The 17,745-nt window shown below is 38.0% G+C and overlaps 1 protein-coding gene across 16 annotated transcripts in view; it reads right to left on the reverse strand.

The window, feature by feature from the left end:
• Window positions 1–2,539: 2,539 nt before the first annotated feature.
• The window catches only part of HNRNPC (heterogeneous nuclear ribonucleoprotein C), a 42,407-nt gene continuing 27,201 nt past the window's right edge, over window positions 2,540–17,745 (reverse strand). For 5 of the 16 annotated variants that reach the window (XM_081108697.1, XM_081108686.1, XM_081108694.1 and 2 more), the window contains 7 exons: window positions 13,244–13,520; window positions 9,155–9,269; window positions 8,517–8,564; window positions 4,024–4,211; window positions 3,405–3,518; window positions 3,008–3,189; window positions 2,540–2,908 (listed from right to left, as the gene is read on the reverse strand). In XM_081108697.1, coding sequence (XP_080964823.1) covers window positions 2,825–2,908; window positions 3,008–3,189; window positions 3,405–3,518; window positions 4,024–4,211; window positions 8,517–8,564; window positions 9,155–9,269; window positions 13,244–13,484 — 972 coding nt within the window. In that variant the 5' untranslated portion in view covers window positions 13,485–13,520 and the 3' untranslated portion in view covers window positions 2,540–2,824. The remainder of the gene's footprint in view (window positions 2,909–3,007; window positions 3,190–3,404; window positions 3,519–4,023; window positions 4,212–8,516; window positions 8,565–9,154; window positions 9,270–13,243; window positions 13,521–17,745) is intronic. The other 11 variants (XM_081108693.1, XM_081108692.1, XM_081108691.1 and 8 more) reach the window with 11 other exon arrangements.

Here is a 17,745-nt window from a genome sequence, read left to right on the forward strand (position 1 = left end):
TCACAGTAGCCTGAGAACAAGAGTGTAAAGTGATTCTTCCCCATGAAGACAACCTAGACACATCTTTTGTCAATAACCCTGTGTGTGCAGGTTTTCTAAGAGTGGATGATCATTTCTCTAGCTATTAAAAAAGAGCCATTCCTCAGTTTCTTTCAATATTTAGTTTTGAAGGAATTAGAATAGACACTTTCGCCATAGCCGGTTTGGCTCAGTGGATAGAGCGTCGGCCTGCGGACTGAAGGGTCCCGGGTTCGATTCCGGTCCGGGGCATGCACCTTGGTTGTGGGCACATCCCCAGTGGGGAGTGTGCAGGAGGCAGCTGATCGATGTTTCTCTCTCATCGATGTTTCTGACTATCTCTCCCCCTTCCTCTCTGTAAAAAAATCAATAAAATATATTTAAAAAAAAAGAAAAAAAAAGAAATAGACACTTTCACCTTAGCTGGTTTGGCCCAGTGGATAGAGCGTCGGCCTGCAGACTGAAGGGTCCCGGTTTCGATTCCAGTCAAGGGCATATGCCTAGGTTGTGGGCTTGATCCTCAGTGGGGGGCGTGCAGGAGGCAGGCAATCAATGATTCTCATCATTGATGTTTCTCTCTCTCCCCCTTCCTCTCTCTGAAATCAAATTTTTTTTTTTTTAATGAAGAAAATAGACACTTTCCCCCTTGGCCAATGTGGCTCAGTTGGTTGGGCATCATCCGATGCACTGGGGGGATTGCACATGCCTAGGTTGAGAGCTTGATCTCAGGTAGGGGGCAGGCAAGAGACAACCAATTGATGTAAAGCTCTCATATCAATTTTTCTCCCCTTCTCTCTTTCTAAAAACCAGTAAAAATGTTTTAGCTTGGCCAGTGTGATCAGTGGTTAAGCATCTACCTATGAACCAGGAGGACACGGTTCAATTCCTGGTCAGGGCACATGCCTGGGTTGCGGGCTCAATACCCATTACATGCAGGGGGCAGCCGATCAATGATTCTCTCTCATTATTGATGTTTCCTATCTCTCTCCCTCTCTGAAATATATTAAATAAGTGTTATTAGCATTTTTAGAACACTGACTCTTTCTAAGAATCCAGCTAAGCATCCACTTTATTTTGTCATGAGTTATGTGTCAAAAGTGAGTTTGTGCAGCATAGAAAATCACATGTCTAGAAAACAAGGTGGGTAGTAGTATGTTTGATCAACTTAACACAAAAGCTACTTTGATACTGTGGATGTCAGATCCAAGGGCAGCCCATAGTTCAGCCTCTTCCTATTCTGCTTTGTGATATAATGATTTAGGAGATTTTTATAAATAGAACTTGCTCCCATAGTAGCTTGGTCATAAATGTCTTTGCTGTGAGTTATAAAAGAGCAACTTTCCAGGGAATCAAGGCTTGTGTGGATAATAGTCTAAACTAACCATGTTTTTGTCATGTTCTGCAGGAAAAACGGAAATATAAAACATACACATATTCAACCGTTCAGGACCGGCAAGCATCACAGATCTGGAAGTAGTTTAATAAATCTGCCCTTAAAAGTCTGGGTGTTAACTAGTACCCTATGCCTAAAAATCATTGCAAGTAATTGGGTAGGGGTGCACAAAAATTACTTCATATGAACTGAACGAATTGAAAATAAATAAGTGTGTACACCTCACAATGTTCTCAGTTACCTGGGAAAGAGGTTTTCTATTTTCAATAACACTGAGGCAAAGACTCAGAATCCAGAAGGTAACTGGTGCTATAAACAGTAATTAAAAGGACAAAAATGGAAGAAAGTGTTTCATTCTCCAGTTATTTCAATTTCCCTAAAATCCTGACATGTCTGAACCTCTTCCTTTAAGGATGTAACAATTTAGCACACAACAAATATCTCAAAAAGGGCACAAATGGACCACAAAGCATTGGTGAAAAAGCTTCACGTATTTCCCAATTTTTTTTTCCATTAGGGTATAAAAGCAATTTTGAAAACCCTCCATTCCACATCAAAGTTACTTTTCTCCTTAATGTTAACACTCACCCCAATGAAATATAATTTGAGTAGTGTATGTTGTTATGCACAATGATTACAATTCAAATAAAAATATATGTGGTACATTCTAGAGGTTTTGTAGAAACCGCTGTGAAACGAAGTATTTGAAATAAATATAAAGTACAAAAATAAAAAAACCAGGTTTTTTCCTCCAAATTCCTGGTTTAATAAGGACGTGTTTATTTTGAGAAAAAAAGGTCCCAAACATCAGGCTGTTCACAAAAATAACCCACAGTATCAACTTTAGAAAACAAATCTTAAAACTATTACACTAATTATTTACCTAGAGGATGCATTTGACATGCCAACTCTCATTCACAAAAATACATTGTTACATTTGTGTTGAACAGCCCCACATAGCACTCTTATATGGGGTATAAAACACATACCACTAACTCAAAGCTTCTCTCAGGTGCTACTCAACTAATGCGATTGCCTTTGCAGTTAGGGAAGCAACTACTGAACTCATATATGAATGAAAAGAACTGTGCTCCCTGCATAACAAGAGATTATTTTGGAGACAGTTGATAAAAACCATACATCCTTTTATTGTTAAGTCATAAAGAGGTATCAAAATTAAAAGCAAAAATTACAGGGTTAAGACTTAACATAACTACTAGGAGCATCAAAGGGAAGTGAAAATGGGACTAGGCGCAGGGCAATATGAATTAATGAACATGGGAGGGACGAGATGGGGAGAACAGTGAGCATGTGCTGAAGGTACTAGGGAGAGGATCTGGTGAAAATTTTGATCTCAGACAAGCGCCTAGATAAAGAAATAATGGGACAACATTTCTAAACCCCACTATGTGCTTAAGAGTCATCCTCGCCATTGGCGCTGTCTCTGTCATCCTCTCCTTCCTCAGCCTCTTTTTCATCATCCTTGATCAACTCCAGCTGTGAGAAACAGACACAAATAGGATGGAGTTAGAGGCACTCCATGTGTCCCTGATCCCCCCTCCACCACCTTTTTCTTTCCTTTCCCGTGGTTTTCACCTGGTCATCCCCCCGATCTTCATTATCATCATCATCCAGTAGGTCCCCCTCCTCAGCAGAATCCTCAGCACCCCCCTCGGACTCCATCTTCACATTAGTCTCATCTTTCTTCAGGGAGCTGGTGGTCTGCTCCTCTTCTGTCTTATCATTCTTCATCTCTACTGGGGATGAGAAGGACAAGTCTGTCCAGGGATATTAATGTCCATAGGGTATAAACAATTCCCACTCATCAATACAGAACTGCAGCCTAATTCCCCCCACATAAATGCCCTCCCCAATTCAAACTCCCCAAGTTTCACATTCAATGGCTTTACACCCACTATTCAACGTATATTTTCAATTACCTTAGGTAACTAACCCAAATCTATATCCCCCAAAAAGCAGCAGTACCATTTACCTGCTTGTTTGCTCTGTTCCTTTTCAATTTTTTCCAGGCTTTCCAGTAGATAATCCACTTTTTGTTTTATCTGGGTCAATTCCTTCTTAATGGCCTGAAGGTCATCTCCTTTCACTTTTAAAATAAATGAAACCTTAGATGAGAATCAAAATACCAGAAGCTACAAGTTATCAAAAACATTCCTACTACACTATACACTAGTAGCCAACAGGAAATCCCTAGGGAGAAATGGCATTAGTATCAGATTGTCTCAGTGATGGGGACCTTCAATCTTGTAGCTGGTAAAGGAAAACTCCTTTATGTGCTTACTCCATTACCAGTAGCACTCTGACTTTTGTGGACCTGCTAAGACTTCAATTCCTTTTTAAAGCACTTTCTCTGTACAGTTTTATTGACATATATTACACAAATTTAACAGGTGCCTCAACTCCCTGAAGTATTCAAATTACCAGGATCTTAGGGATAGAAGGCAATCTAGAACTGGTCCCTTAATCATTATATTCTCCTCTTTTATTACTTTTATTATGCAAAGGCTTTGTACAAAAACTGAAATTATTAGCAGCATTAATTTCACTATTTCAACACAGAATAAATACCACGAAGCTGCAATAATACATACACTTTGCAGACTTGGAAGAAGATCCTCGTTGTCCACTCTTAGAATTGAAGCCACTTTTGCCCCTTCGTGATGTGTTTCCTGATACACGCTGGCGTTTTGAGGGCACTACAGCCCGAGCAATAGGAGGAGGAGGAGGAACACGTGCTGGGTAACTGTACATCCTATTGGATAAGAAGAAGACAGAATTCCTTCACAACTAAATTAAGTCAGCAAGATCAAACAACTGCAACTTATAAAACAATACATTATCCCAGCCATTGTAGCTCAGTGTTTGAGCGTTAACCTATGAATCAGAGGTCATAGTTTGATTCCTGGTTCAGGGCACATGCCCAGGTTGTGGGCTCAGTCCCTTTCTTTGATCAGGAGGAAGCTGATCAATGATATATATTTAAAATCGTCCTAGTAACTATAACATAATCAGGTCCACACAAGAAAGATACAACCGACAGAGGATCTGAGCAAATGCAAACTTTCTTCTTATCTAAAATGTCACCTTTGCCGAAACCGGTTTGGCTCAGTGGATAGAGTGTCAGCCTGCGGACTGAAAGGTCCCAGGTTCGATTCCGGTCAAGGGCATGTACATGGGTTGCGGGCACATCCCCAGTAGGGGGTGTGCAGGAGGCGGCTGATCGATGTTTCTCTCTCATCGATGTTTCTAACTCTCTATCTCTCTCCCTTCCTCTCTGTAAAAAATCAATAAAATATATTTAAAAAAAAAAAAAAATGTCACCTTAGGTGACACATAAAGAGGCATCTCTTAGCTTTCCCAAGTAGTCAAGAATCCTCTTGCTCTCTTAATCACATGCCTTTCCAAGCAGGTGTAGCACTGCTCAGGAATATTTTAAAAAAGGAAAAGAAACGGGAGGGAGGCAAGATGATAGCTTTTGCCCTAGCTGGTTTGGCTTAGTGGATAGAGCGCCAGCCTGTGGACTGAAGGGTCCCAGGTTTGATTATGGTCAAGGGCATATACCTTGGTTACGAGCTCGATTCCCAGTAAAGGGCGAGCAGGAGGCATCGGATCAATGACTTTCTCTTACCACTGATGTTTCTCTCTCTCTCTGTTCTTTCCTCTCTGAAATCAATAATAATAATAATAATAATAAAGATGATAGCTCTTCTAACCCCAATAAAATTGAGTTAATCCAAAATCTAAAACTTTGTGAGCCTAGAACAAAATAAGGGCTCAAGTATTAGCTTAAGGAATATATGGATAGCTTCTTTCACCCATCTTGCAATTCAATGAAATCTCTCTCACCACTGTACAAACTTTTTCTTTACCTCTGATCAATAGGTCTTGCTTGAAAAGATCTGTAGAGTAAGAGATCAACAAAATTGCCTGACCTCCCTTCATGTAACCTTTAATCATGTAATCCTAGTCATAAAAGAGGGAATTCTCAACTATACTCGATTCTTCTCTTCCACAAACATCTACTTGTATAACTTTAACCCAATAAATCTCACCAAGACCTCCAATTTCAACAATTACAATGGTAACTACCTGCACCCTTCCCTGACTCCAGCTCCTCTTTTCTAGCCATGGGGGTGTTGCTAAGATATCTGCATAGAGGATAATAATAAATATTTTAACCTTACAAATAAAGTATATTCAGAACTTCTGAGTGAAAGCTAACACCATTTTTCTGAGTAGTTTTTTCCATTCTTCCCTAAGCCTGTTCATTTTCCCATCACCGAACTTAGTACTATACTTGACCAGCTCTTTAGTAGCTATTAGTTACTTAGAATGGAAAGGGGAAGACATTACTTTTAACTGTCACATCATATCATCAGGCAATACATTAGTAAAGAGTAACTAAAGGTATTATTTTGCCTCTTTAAAAACAAAGAAGCCAAGAGTGTGTTGCCTTCAATTTTTTGGACTAAATATATTTCTGCAAACATTTACATTTCTTCACCATTCCTTGCTGTCTGTGTCTCTTTTTATTAAGTTTTGTGAAATTCCTCACTTAAAACAATTTTTCCAAACATGCCAGATTGTCCCCCCCAAAAATATACACACACTTTAACAGCTGATACATTGATTGATGCTTCTTTCTTTAGCGATTTAATCCACTGGAATAATTCAAAGTGTATATACGTTTTGGGGGGACACCCTGTATTTACAGGGTGAGATGATAGGGACATTCAAAGTTTTGCTGCCTTACCAAGACAACTAAAGTAGAACGTCAGAAGACTATTCTCATAAAGGTAGGGTTACACTGTCTGAATTTTATACATACAATTTAGAAAAGTTTCTTACCTAGTAAGAGTTCATAATACCCCAGAAATTATATCCATAAAATGTGTATTAAAATTTTTTCTAAAAGGTGTCATGACAGAGAAATAGGGTAAAAGTCACAGAAACAAAATTACTTCCTTGTTCTAGGTTATCAATGATTCTCAACCTTCTCTGGACATTAGAATTCTTTGGGAGCTTTAAAACACACCAATAAAGAGTCTACCTAAACCAGCTGTATAAAAATCACTACAGATGTAGTTGGGCATGAGTATTTTTTTAAAAAAAATATATTTTATTGATTTTTTACAGAGAGGAAGGGAGAGAGATAGAGAGTTAGAAACATCGATGAGAGAGACATCGATCAGCTGCCTCCTGCACATCTCCTACTGGGGATGTGCCCGCAACCCAGGTACATGCCCTTGACTGGAATCGAACCTGGGACCTTTCAGACCGCAAGCCGACGCTCTATCCACTGAGCCAAACCGGTTTCGGCATGAGTATTTTTTTAAATGTGGCCAAGAGATTCCTATGTGTGGGATGGTAGTGGATAAAAAATAACTGCTTCAGACGAATTCTGTTATTCACAAAATTTCAGGACCTTCAAGTAACTCTATCACTGACCAAGTTTTCCCAGATCTGTTCTCCCAACTAAGATCTGCCATTTTTATATTTTTGAAGTAGAAAAATCATTATTTTTCAAAATGTGTTCAAACATAAAAATCTGAAGAAATCTCAAGACAAATGAAATAATCATTTGATAATGCAATAATGAGACTCAAATCATACAACCTTATTAGCATTCAAGGATTTTTAAGATGGAGATCTAAAACAATTTTTCCAGTCTTATTCCTTTGGCCTTTTAATAATTAGCTACCATAGTCTACATGATATTTCTCAAACACAAAGGCAAAACTTACACTTATTTATCAAGTACATGTATGAGTATGGTCAAATACTACCATATAATGCATAACTTAAAAAGTACCAAACCAAATATATCTAATGTTTCCTTAACACATTAAGCGCCAAGCCTGTTTTGTCTTCCTTTGGGTTTAGTGTGTGATATCCAATTTCACCGATATGCTCGTGGCCGGAGACTGACGAGGTCGAAACAGAAAGTATAATGTCAGTCACCGGTGACTGACATGGTGCTTAACGTGTTAATAATTCATGAAGATTATCTGAATGCCAATATAATACCAATACTTTCTGCATATCATGCCACCCCCCAATAATTAATTCCTATTATCAGCTGGATGTAGAAGAGGGCGTAGAGGAGATAAAAGGTGATGGAAAAAATAGAACAAAATAAAATTAAAAATAAAAGCCACCCATAACCTATCCCTACCCATACCATCTTTCAATTTTATTTCTTAGGAATCTCCAACAATACTAACGCTGTTCTAAAAGCACAAGAAGAAATCATTATTCCAACCTCCTTATCTTTCATTCATTCATTGATTTCAGAGAGAGGACGAGAGAGGAAGAGAAACATCAATGGTGAGGGATAATCATTGATTGGCAGCCTCCACGGGGGATCCAGCCTGCAGCCCAGGCATGTACCCTGACTGGGAATTGAACAATGACCTCCTGGTTCATGGTTTGACGCTCAACACTGAGCAACAATGGCCGGCCAACCCCCTTACCTATTAGAACTATATCACCATGATTCCTAATCTATAATATAAATCGTAACACTCCAACATTAACTCCCAAAGCAATCTGTATTGTTAATTCATTATATATACACTGATTATAGCCTATTTTGTATTAGTTGATTTGCTTAAAATTCACTGTACAATATTTAAGGTTAGAAATCATTTTTTAAATTTTACTATAACCCCATACAATGCAAACCCAAGTGGCAAGTATGCCATAGGGAAATAATGAAGAAACATGTAACTGCTATTTAAGCATCATTTCATCATTAGGTAAGTCAGTAAATCCTTTTATTTGGCATACAAATTAAAACAAAAAGAAAACTGACGTGTTTCAAGAAAAACCTTAGTCCAGAAAATATTGGACATGTCCCAATATGCCCTAAAGATATGTAAGCTGATTCTTTGAAATCTATAGAAATGTCCCCTTACTAGTCTACCTCAATTTGCAGGAAAGCATTTTTCATTTTGTTTTTTTCGCAGAAAGAAGAGACTTTGTTTGAAAATGTTTATGTTGTTCGTTACTACAAAATAGAAAAAACAAAATGATTCTCACTAGGTGCTTTTTATCAAGATAGACAAAACATTTTTTAACATACCTGTCATAATAATCCCGTTGAAAGTCATAGTCCAAATCAAAAGAGGAGCTGAAAAATAAACACCAAAGAGCATTAATTTGAAGCCATTGATGTCAAGTCACAACAGCAGATAGGGGAGAAAACCCCAAAGCCCATGCCAAACCAACCACAACAAATAGATCAATAGATTAGCATGGAACAACTCCCAATCATCATGCAATTAACATCACTAAATTCTAAGCACCTTAGGCCACTGAACATGCAGTGGACAAATTCAAATTCAGGTGAAAGTTTTGCTAAAATTTCAACACACTACATAATAGCCAAAATAAGAACACTGAAAATTACAATAGTAAACTAAACATTCTTAGGCCATCTTCCCTTTCTTACTCCTCAGCTCATGAGAAGCTCAACTCCTCTTGAAGAATTTTATAATTTATGCTAAATACCAAAGTACTCTTTAATAGCCAAAATCTCAGGGAATTCTAATAATTTTCTGGGAAATGGGTGAAAAGGAAGTATGTTAACAAAAAATTAATAAAGCATTACTTAGACACAAATAAAACATACTACAGTTAGCCCTCCCATATCCAGCAAGACAGATAGAGAATATGCCCACTGATGGACACAATGGAGTTATAAATAATAAAGTTCCGGACCTGAGTAGAGGGGACGGAGAAGGGTGTTCTGGTACTGACCCGTACATCTCCGCTGCAGATCGTTTCACACCTGCTTTTCCTCGGTTCACTTTTGGCTCTGCAGCCAGATTAATATCTGAAAAAACAAAAACAAAAATTTTAGTGACAACACTGTTGGGATTTTAAAAAATGTCCGTAAGTCATATAAATCCACAAAGATCTAACACTGTAACTCATCTTTCCTTGTGATATAAACACTCAAGAATTTTTATAAGGCTGGAACGTTTAATCTTCCATTCCTTCTGTATCAAAAAAGTTTTCATTATTTATAACACATTAAGTTTGTCTTTGGTACCTTCCACACTCAGCTTCTACTCCAATGAAACGCTTACCATTCAGAACACCCATTTTTCACTTAGTTAGTATCACAGGAAAAAGTATCAGTAACTAATAGTTCCCTTTCCAGAAATGATTCTGTGCATTTTAAATTAAACAAATATATTAGAAATAAATTACCTCAGAGATTTTGTATGGCAGTTCATGAATTAATATATTTGAAGTATGGTACCCTTAAATTTCCCCAAATGCAAATGTTTATACTACTTACAAGTAGAACCAACTCTAAAGTTGCATAAAAAAATGCTTAAGAAGTACTCTGCAGAAGTGCTTAACAACCTTTACATGCACATACATAAACATACACTAAGAAAAGAGAAATAAAGGAGCAAAGGGAAAAAAAACCCTAATATATATATATATATATATATATATATATATATATATGCGCCTAATATGCAGTGTCCTGTCTGGGAGTTCGATTGCTCGCTATAACGTGCAATAACAACCAGGGGGCAACACAGCACGAAGGAAGGCCCTGCAGGCAGCCACTAGGGACCCTACCGTGCACAAATTTCATGCACTGGGCCTCAAGTTTCCATATAAAATGTAAATATTTAAAACACCCATTCTAGCAGCCAACTACTTACCCTGTCCATCCACTGCCTACCAACCAAGAGTTCATGTGCTCCTCATTAACAAGAGGCCATTGTAGCTCTTTTAAAACTCAGGTCATCAAATAACCAATTAAAAAACAGACATTTAGTACATTGTCTTTTTGCTAAATAGACAATTCATGAATAATCTTCAGTTTTTGGTCCACTAAATTCATTTCTAATTTTTAATATCTAATGTTTATAAAAGCCTTGCCCTTTTACAGTTTTGACTATAGACATTTATAACGTTAAAGATTAAATTTTTAAAAAATGTATATTCTATTGATTTTGAGAGTGAGAGAAAGGGAGAGTAGGAGCGAGAAACATGTATGAGAGAGAAACATCGATGACAAAGAAACATGGATTGGCTGCCCCCTTCATGGCCCCTATTGGGGATTGAGCCCGTAACTCAGGAATGTCCACTGACCTGAAATCCAACGAGGGACCTTTTGGTTCATTGGATAATGCTCAACTGAGCCACACTGGCCAGGGCAAGATAGAATTACATTTTTTAAAAAGCAATTTTGCCCTAGCCATTTTGGCTCAGTGAATTGAGTGTCAGCACGTGGACTATAGGGGTCCCAGATTCGATTTTCTGGTCAAGGGCAAGGGCGCATACCTGGATTGCAGGCTTGATCCCCAGAAGGGGGTATGCAAAAGGTAGCCAATCAATGATTCGCATTATTGATAGATGTTTCTATTTCTCTCCCTTTCTCCCCGAAATCAATAAAAATATTTTTAAAAGCAATTTTTAAATGTAAAAAAAATGAAACGAAAGAACTAAACTTTATCAAAGTTGATTATACAACTTCATAGATTTCATGTGATTCCAAACTATAGTACTGAATCAATAGTCAATAGACTATATATTAATAAAATTGCATTTCATAATATTAATTTTAGTAAAAATACAAGTATGATTATTTTAAAACTGTAGCACAAAGTACACATAAAACTGTATTTTTTCTATTCTTAAAAAGCATAAGTTTCTCCTAATCTACCCACTGAATCTAGTCAGAAGCAATTAAAATTCAAACACTAACTCCTGATATACAGACAGTGGTTTCTAAATAATTCTCATTAAAAGGAGCCAAAGCTCCTGGGCAAAAGGGCAAATTCCAAGTTTATGTCAAGCTATATACCAGATGACCTGGAATGTCTTCTGGTGCCAGAAAATGAGGCAACAATACATTATTCCATTAGGAAGGTCACAATGACATAGGGACCAACTTGAAGGTGATCCACTAGGCTAAAAGAAATTATTTGGAGTTCTAAAGAATGATTTGTGGCTCTAACCAGCTAGCTCAGTTGGTTAGAGTGCGTCCCAATAAACCAAGTTTGTGGATTTGACTCTCGGTCAAAGCACATACAAGAACCAACAAAGCAATGTTTCTCTCTCTTTCTCTTTTCTCTCCCTTCCTCTCTCTAAAAATCAATTTAAAAAATTGCAATGGACTAAAAACACACCTATTTAAATATATGAATTCAAAATAATAGTAAACAAAAGCTATGGCTATATTTATAGGTTGCTAGAGGATCAATTACACCAAAATTTGAAAAGATTTATTCGGCCTTTCCAATGTAAACAGTATTTCAGAAAAATCAAATATTAGCAAGTTGTTGTTTAGAAAAATTCCAGTTAATAAGTGCAGAAGGAATTAGAAAACCCACTCTTTTGAACCCCTGATAAATTACCTAAAAATATCATCACCATAAGGTGAAAAACCGATGGGGAACTTTATCACAGATAGGTCAGGATTAAAACTTGAACCCACAAATTTTCTTAATATCACCAAAAATGGACAACGGTGGTAGGCCATCAGATGTGATACACTATAACGCAACCAATGAATGTATAAATAAATAAATGAAACAACAAAATCGAGTATTTCTCTCTCTCCTCTAAAATCAATACAACTCAAATTTTTAAAAAGAAATGTATTATGTCAATTCAGATGTTTTATAAGTATACATACACAATGGATTTCAAAGACTTGGGATGAAAAGAGAATATAAAATACCCCAAATCATATTTTTAAATAATTACATATCAAAATGACAATATTTTGGGTATAATGAGTCAAGTAAAATTAAAGTCACCCTTTTGTTACTTCTTTTAATACAGTTATTTACAAATTTAAAAGTCACATATATGGCTCACATTCTATTTCTATTGAACTAGCACTGCTCCAGATCATAGGGGTAGGAAAAAATTAACGATAAGGAAGCAATCAGTTCAGAGTGTAGGAAAATACTAAAGGCTTCAACAAATTGTCATAAAATTTTTAAATGTGAAAGGTACAGAAGAATTAACACATTTAAAGCGTCTCTAGCTAACATGCTGGAGTTCTACGCTTTCATGAATTATCTCAATTAATCAATTTATCTAAATCCTCTTGACATCCTCAAATACTAATACCTCAGGTAAGAATAAGTAATAAACTGAAATACCATTATCTCCATTTGAAGAGATGAGAAAATTTAGGGCTCAGCCAAGCTAAGTAAGCTGCCTAACACAGTGTAAAGCCCCAGTGCAGAGCCAAGTAATCTGATTCTGCAGCCCATGAGCGACTAAGCTATATTGCAGGGGTCCTCAAACTACGGTCCGCGGGCCACATGCAAATACAAATATTGTATTTTTGTTCCCGCTTTGTTTTTCTACTTCAAAATAAGATATGTGCAGTGTACATAGGAATTTCTTCATAGTTTTTTTTTAAACTATAGTCCGGCCCTCCAACAGTCTGAGGGACAGTGAACTGGCCCCCTGTTTAAAAAGTTTGAGGACCCCTGCTATATTGTATTCCACCAGTCCGCTGTGAGCAGTACCCACAGCCATTTATTACCTTATGAAATATCATTCCTACCTCCTGTACCTTACCCAAGACTACCAAGTGAGGGTTATCTAGTCTCAACTACTAATGGCATAATAGAAGTCTGTATTTAGCCTAATATATCTATAAACCTAAGATTTTTATTATGCCGATGAAGTAAATTATCAAACCCAGAAAACCTCAGACTATTAAAATGATAAAGAAAAAAAACCCAAAAAAAAACACAGAAAAATTCTCATATCTGAATTACATAATCAATGAAAAAATTAATTCAACTCATATCTTACCTAAAACCTGGCCAGCAATCATTCTGCCATCTTCTCCTGCCACCGCAGCCCGGGCATTTCTCTCATTAACATATTGAACGAAGGCAAAGCCCTTATGAACAGAGCAACCCACAATTTTGCCATACTTTGAAAAGATAGCCTCCACATCAGATTTCTTCACCACAAGAGTATTGAGATTCCCAATGAACACACGGGAGTTCATGGAGCGAGGATCCGTCTTGTTGGTAACATTGCTGGCCATTGTCTTTGATGATTAAGGTTCCTCACAAAGCCAAAACTAGAAGGAAAAAAAAATGCATACAGGTGAAAAGATGCTAAAAACAAAGTATTCCTTGATAAAACTTCATCTACTCTTATTTTAAACCACTGTGACTACCTAGAGTACCAGCCAACTTCCACGGATCTCAAAACAGCAAGTCTATTACTCTTCAGAGATTAGTGGCCAAGAATATATCTTTATAGAAATTCAACTTCCCCTTCTCTAGTGTATTCCAGATTATTTTTTCCCCTCCACAGACAATTGGCAACACAATCTTCCTGAAGATTTAATTCCAAATGACCCGTTATAAAGTTCTCATGCAAATTAGAAACCCCTAAGTTATCTACTACAAATTTCGACTCATTTTTCACCTTCTCAGTCATGCTAACCTAGCCATTGCTTGCCATCTACCATATTCTTGCACATTGCTTTTATTAAAACGAGTCACTCACTCTCCCAAAGATATAAAAAAGCCCTCGAGCCCTAGATAGTATGGCTCAAGTGGATGGAGTGTCAGCCTGCGGACTAAAGGGTACCAGGTTTGACTCCAGTCAAGGGCACATTCCCAGGATATAGGCTTGATCCCCAGTAGGGGTTGTGCAGGAGTCAGCCGATCAATGAGTCTCATCACTGATGTTTCTATTTCTCTCCCTCTCCCTTCCTCTCTGAAATCAATAAAAAATATATTTTTAAAAATACAAAATAGGGCCATAGCTGATTTGGTTCAGTGAATAGAGCATCAGCCTACAGAGGAAAGGGTCCCAGGTTCAATTCCAGTCAAGGGCACATGCCCGGGTTGCAGGCTCAATCCCCAGTAGGGGTTGTACAGGAGCCAGCCGATCAATGAATTTCATCATTTCATCACTGATGTTTCTCTCTCCCCTCACCCTTCCTCTCTGAAAACAATAAAAAAATCTTTTTTTAAAAAAAAAAAAGAAAATAGGGATTTGCTTGGGAGGACCCTCGAAATTCTGCCGATAAACCACTCTTTAGCTAGATTAATGTGGAGAATTGACAACCTGCCCTTCAAGTATAATTAACCTCATTATACAAAGGCAATAAACACAAACAATTCATTCACTCTGGAAATACCTATTTCTAGGTACCTCAATTGACTTTCAATATGCCAGATACCTTAAGTATAATATCTTTTTATAGAATTCGATGGCTCTTTTACTTCCTTATGTGGTAACCTACAAAATATAGTCGGGACATTTAATACTACTAGATGGTGATGATAAACTGGGTGAAATCAAAAGACCACGACAGGAACTAAGGCTTCCTCAGACTACTTCAAAACTATCTTTATTTATGTTAGATTCAATCTTAATGTTTGGCATTCTTTTAGCTTTTGTATCTGTTTGCTGCCAGTTGCCATTCCAACCACCAGTTATGATGGACCCACTTTCACTTTAGAGCAGTGGTTCTCAACCTTCCTAATGCCGCGACCCTTTAATACAGTTCCTCATGTGGTGGTGATCCCCAATTTCATTGTTACAAATTGAACATAAAGCATAGTGATTAATCACAAAAACAATATGTAATTATATATGTGGTTTCCGATGGTCTTAGGCGACCCCTGTGAAAGGGTCGTTCGACCCCCAAAGGGGTCCCGACCCACAGGTTGAGAACCACTGATTTAGAGTGACACTGTAAAGATTAATTTAAAGATACCAGTGTCTAATGATATTTTTCCAATACTCAAGAGAAACATGACAAATTAATTCTCATGGATTTATGTTAAAATGTCTTATATACACACATTTAATAAAACAGGTAATATATAACATTTATACAGGACCACCACAATTCTGACCCATAAAATACCTACTCATTTCACAAGCAGTACTGATTTTAAAGATGTAACAACTGCCCTAGCCAGTTTGACTCAATGGACAGAGCGTTGGTCTGCGGACTGAAGGGTCCTGGCTTCAATTCTGGTCAAGGGCACATGCCCGGGTTGCAGGCTCGATCCCCAGGGGGTGGACATGCAAAAGGCAGCCGATCAATGGTTCTCTCTCATCATTGATGTTTCTATCTCTCTCTCCCACTCCCTTCCTCTCTGAAACCAATAAACATATACATACATACATCTTATATCATAAAGAGGTAATATGCAAATTAACCCTCACACCCTCACAAGATGGCTGCCTATGACCATGCCGGCAGGGGGGCTTAGTAAGGGACAACCAATCGACTGAACAGGCTGTGTGGGTGAACAACAGGTTATGTGGGGCAACCAGGCCAGCGGGGGGTTGGGGGAGTAAGAGGCAACCAGGCCAGTAAGGGGCAGGGGCAGTTAGGGACAACCAGGCTGGCGAGGGTGGGGGTGGGGTGGGGTGGGGGGACTGTTGGGGGTGACGAAGCCAGCAGGGCAGTTCCGAGCAACCAGGCCAGGCAGGAGAGGGGGCAATTAGGGGCGACAAGGCAGGCAGGTGAGCGATTAGGAGCCAGCAGTCCAGGATTGTGAGAGGGATGTCCGACCGCCAATCAGGCCTAAACCAGCAGTGGGACATCCCCCAAGGGGTCCCGGACTAGAGAGGATGCAGGCTGGGCTGAGGGACCCTCCCCATGCACGAATTTCATGCACCATGCCTTTAGTATATATATAAAAGGATGTAACGACTGCTTTTCCCTTCTAGCATTTCTGAAATTCAGGACACAATCTATTTTATTTTGGTTTATAAATTATATTCTTATTTAAACAGTAGTTCCTAACCATTTTTTTTCTAGACTAAACAATGGAAATTTACCTAACAATAGCCACTGAGAATCACCCATAGCCTTTCAAATGTAATTGTGAAGGCCAGCAATCTTTAGAACAACAGTAAGAATAAACATAAACCCAGCCCCGACCAGTTTGGCTCACTCAGTGTTCAGCTTGTGCACCTAAGGGTTGCGAGTTAGACTCCCAGTTAAGGGCACATAACCAAGTTTGCAGATTTGTTCCCTGGTCTGGTTGGGAGGCAATTCTCTCTCTCTCACGTCAATGTTTCTCTCTCTCTACCTGCCCTCCTCCAATGTAAAAAAATCCTCAGGGAGGCTTAACAAAAACAAAACCAAAAAACCCACTAAAGAGAAAAGGATGGTTCTACATGCCAGCAGCATACTGAACATGAGCTGAAAACACCAAAAAGACATTAGATTTATGTCCCTTTTACATATACGCCTTTGAACCACAGAACAGAAATGGATTTAAATGACTATTTCCTCAATTTTTACAAGGATGCTACATATAGAACAGAATGCATCACTTACAGAAAATGAGTTAGGGCAATGATTTTTCAACATATTTCATCTCATGGCACACATAATTACTAAAATTCTGCAGCACATCAAAAAATACAAAAAAAATTGTGTAATTTTGATTCAGTCGTATGGCTGAATGGATGGCTGTTGTATTGGCTGTTACCGTATTTTTTACTTGGGAGCCTCAGGAAAAAAGAAGTCAGTAACCCTAACTAGTCGGGTATTACATGTTTTAAAAATTCTTGTGACACACTAGTGTCCTGTGGCAAGTGGCTGCTTTATGGTTTAATTCTCTCAATGAATCCTATTTGAATAGACTGGTAGAAAGACATCCAAAAATATAAATAAAAAAGGTACTAACAGTGACTGTCATCTCTGAATTTTAGGACAGGATTTTATTTCCCATTTTCCTTGATATAAAAATGTTAATGAAAAAATAATACAATGATTTCAGTTTCAAAGCTGTGCTAAGGTCACCTGATTAGCTTTCAATGTCCATACTTAACTATAAGGATTTAATCAAGATGTAACAGAAAAGACAGAAAACCCACAAAGACCCATTAATCCCACTCCTAGGAACACATCCTTTTAAAGAATTAAACAAGAGTTATTACAAATTACTTTTTAATTATATTTGCTAAGTACCAGGCACCAGGGCTACTTCAGGGGAGAAATGGGAACCAAAAATTCTAGTGGTACTGCTACTGAAAATTTTCTGAAGAGGGAACAGATTTTCTAAAGTTTTAGAAAGAACCAAATGATCTCAGGTCACACTTCACACTGACTGCTGAGGGGAGAAAAATGGTCACAATCCTAAATGCACAGACACTACTGGAAATGAACTGGGATTCCTGGAAGAAAGCAGTAACAACACAGAATAGTTCTGGAATTGTTCTGAATCCTTACATAAAAGCAATCATATAGCCGAAACCGGTTTGGCTCAGTGGATAGACCGTCGGCCTGCGGACTGAAAGGTCCCAGGTTCGATTCCGGT

This window comes from Myotis nattereri (assembly GCF_964212035.1).
Source record: "Myotis nattereri genome assembly, chromosome: 1".
NCBI lineage: Eukaryota > Metazoa > Chordata > Mammalia > Chiroptera > Vespertilionidae > Myotis > Myotis nattereri.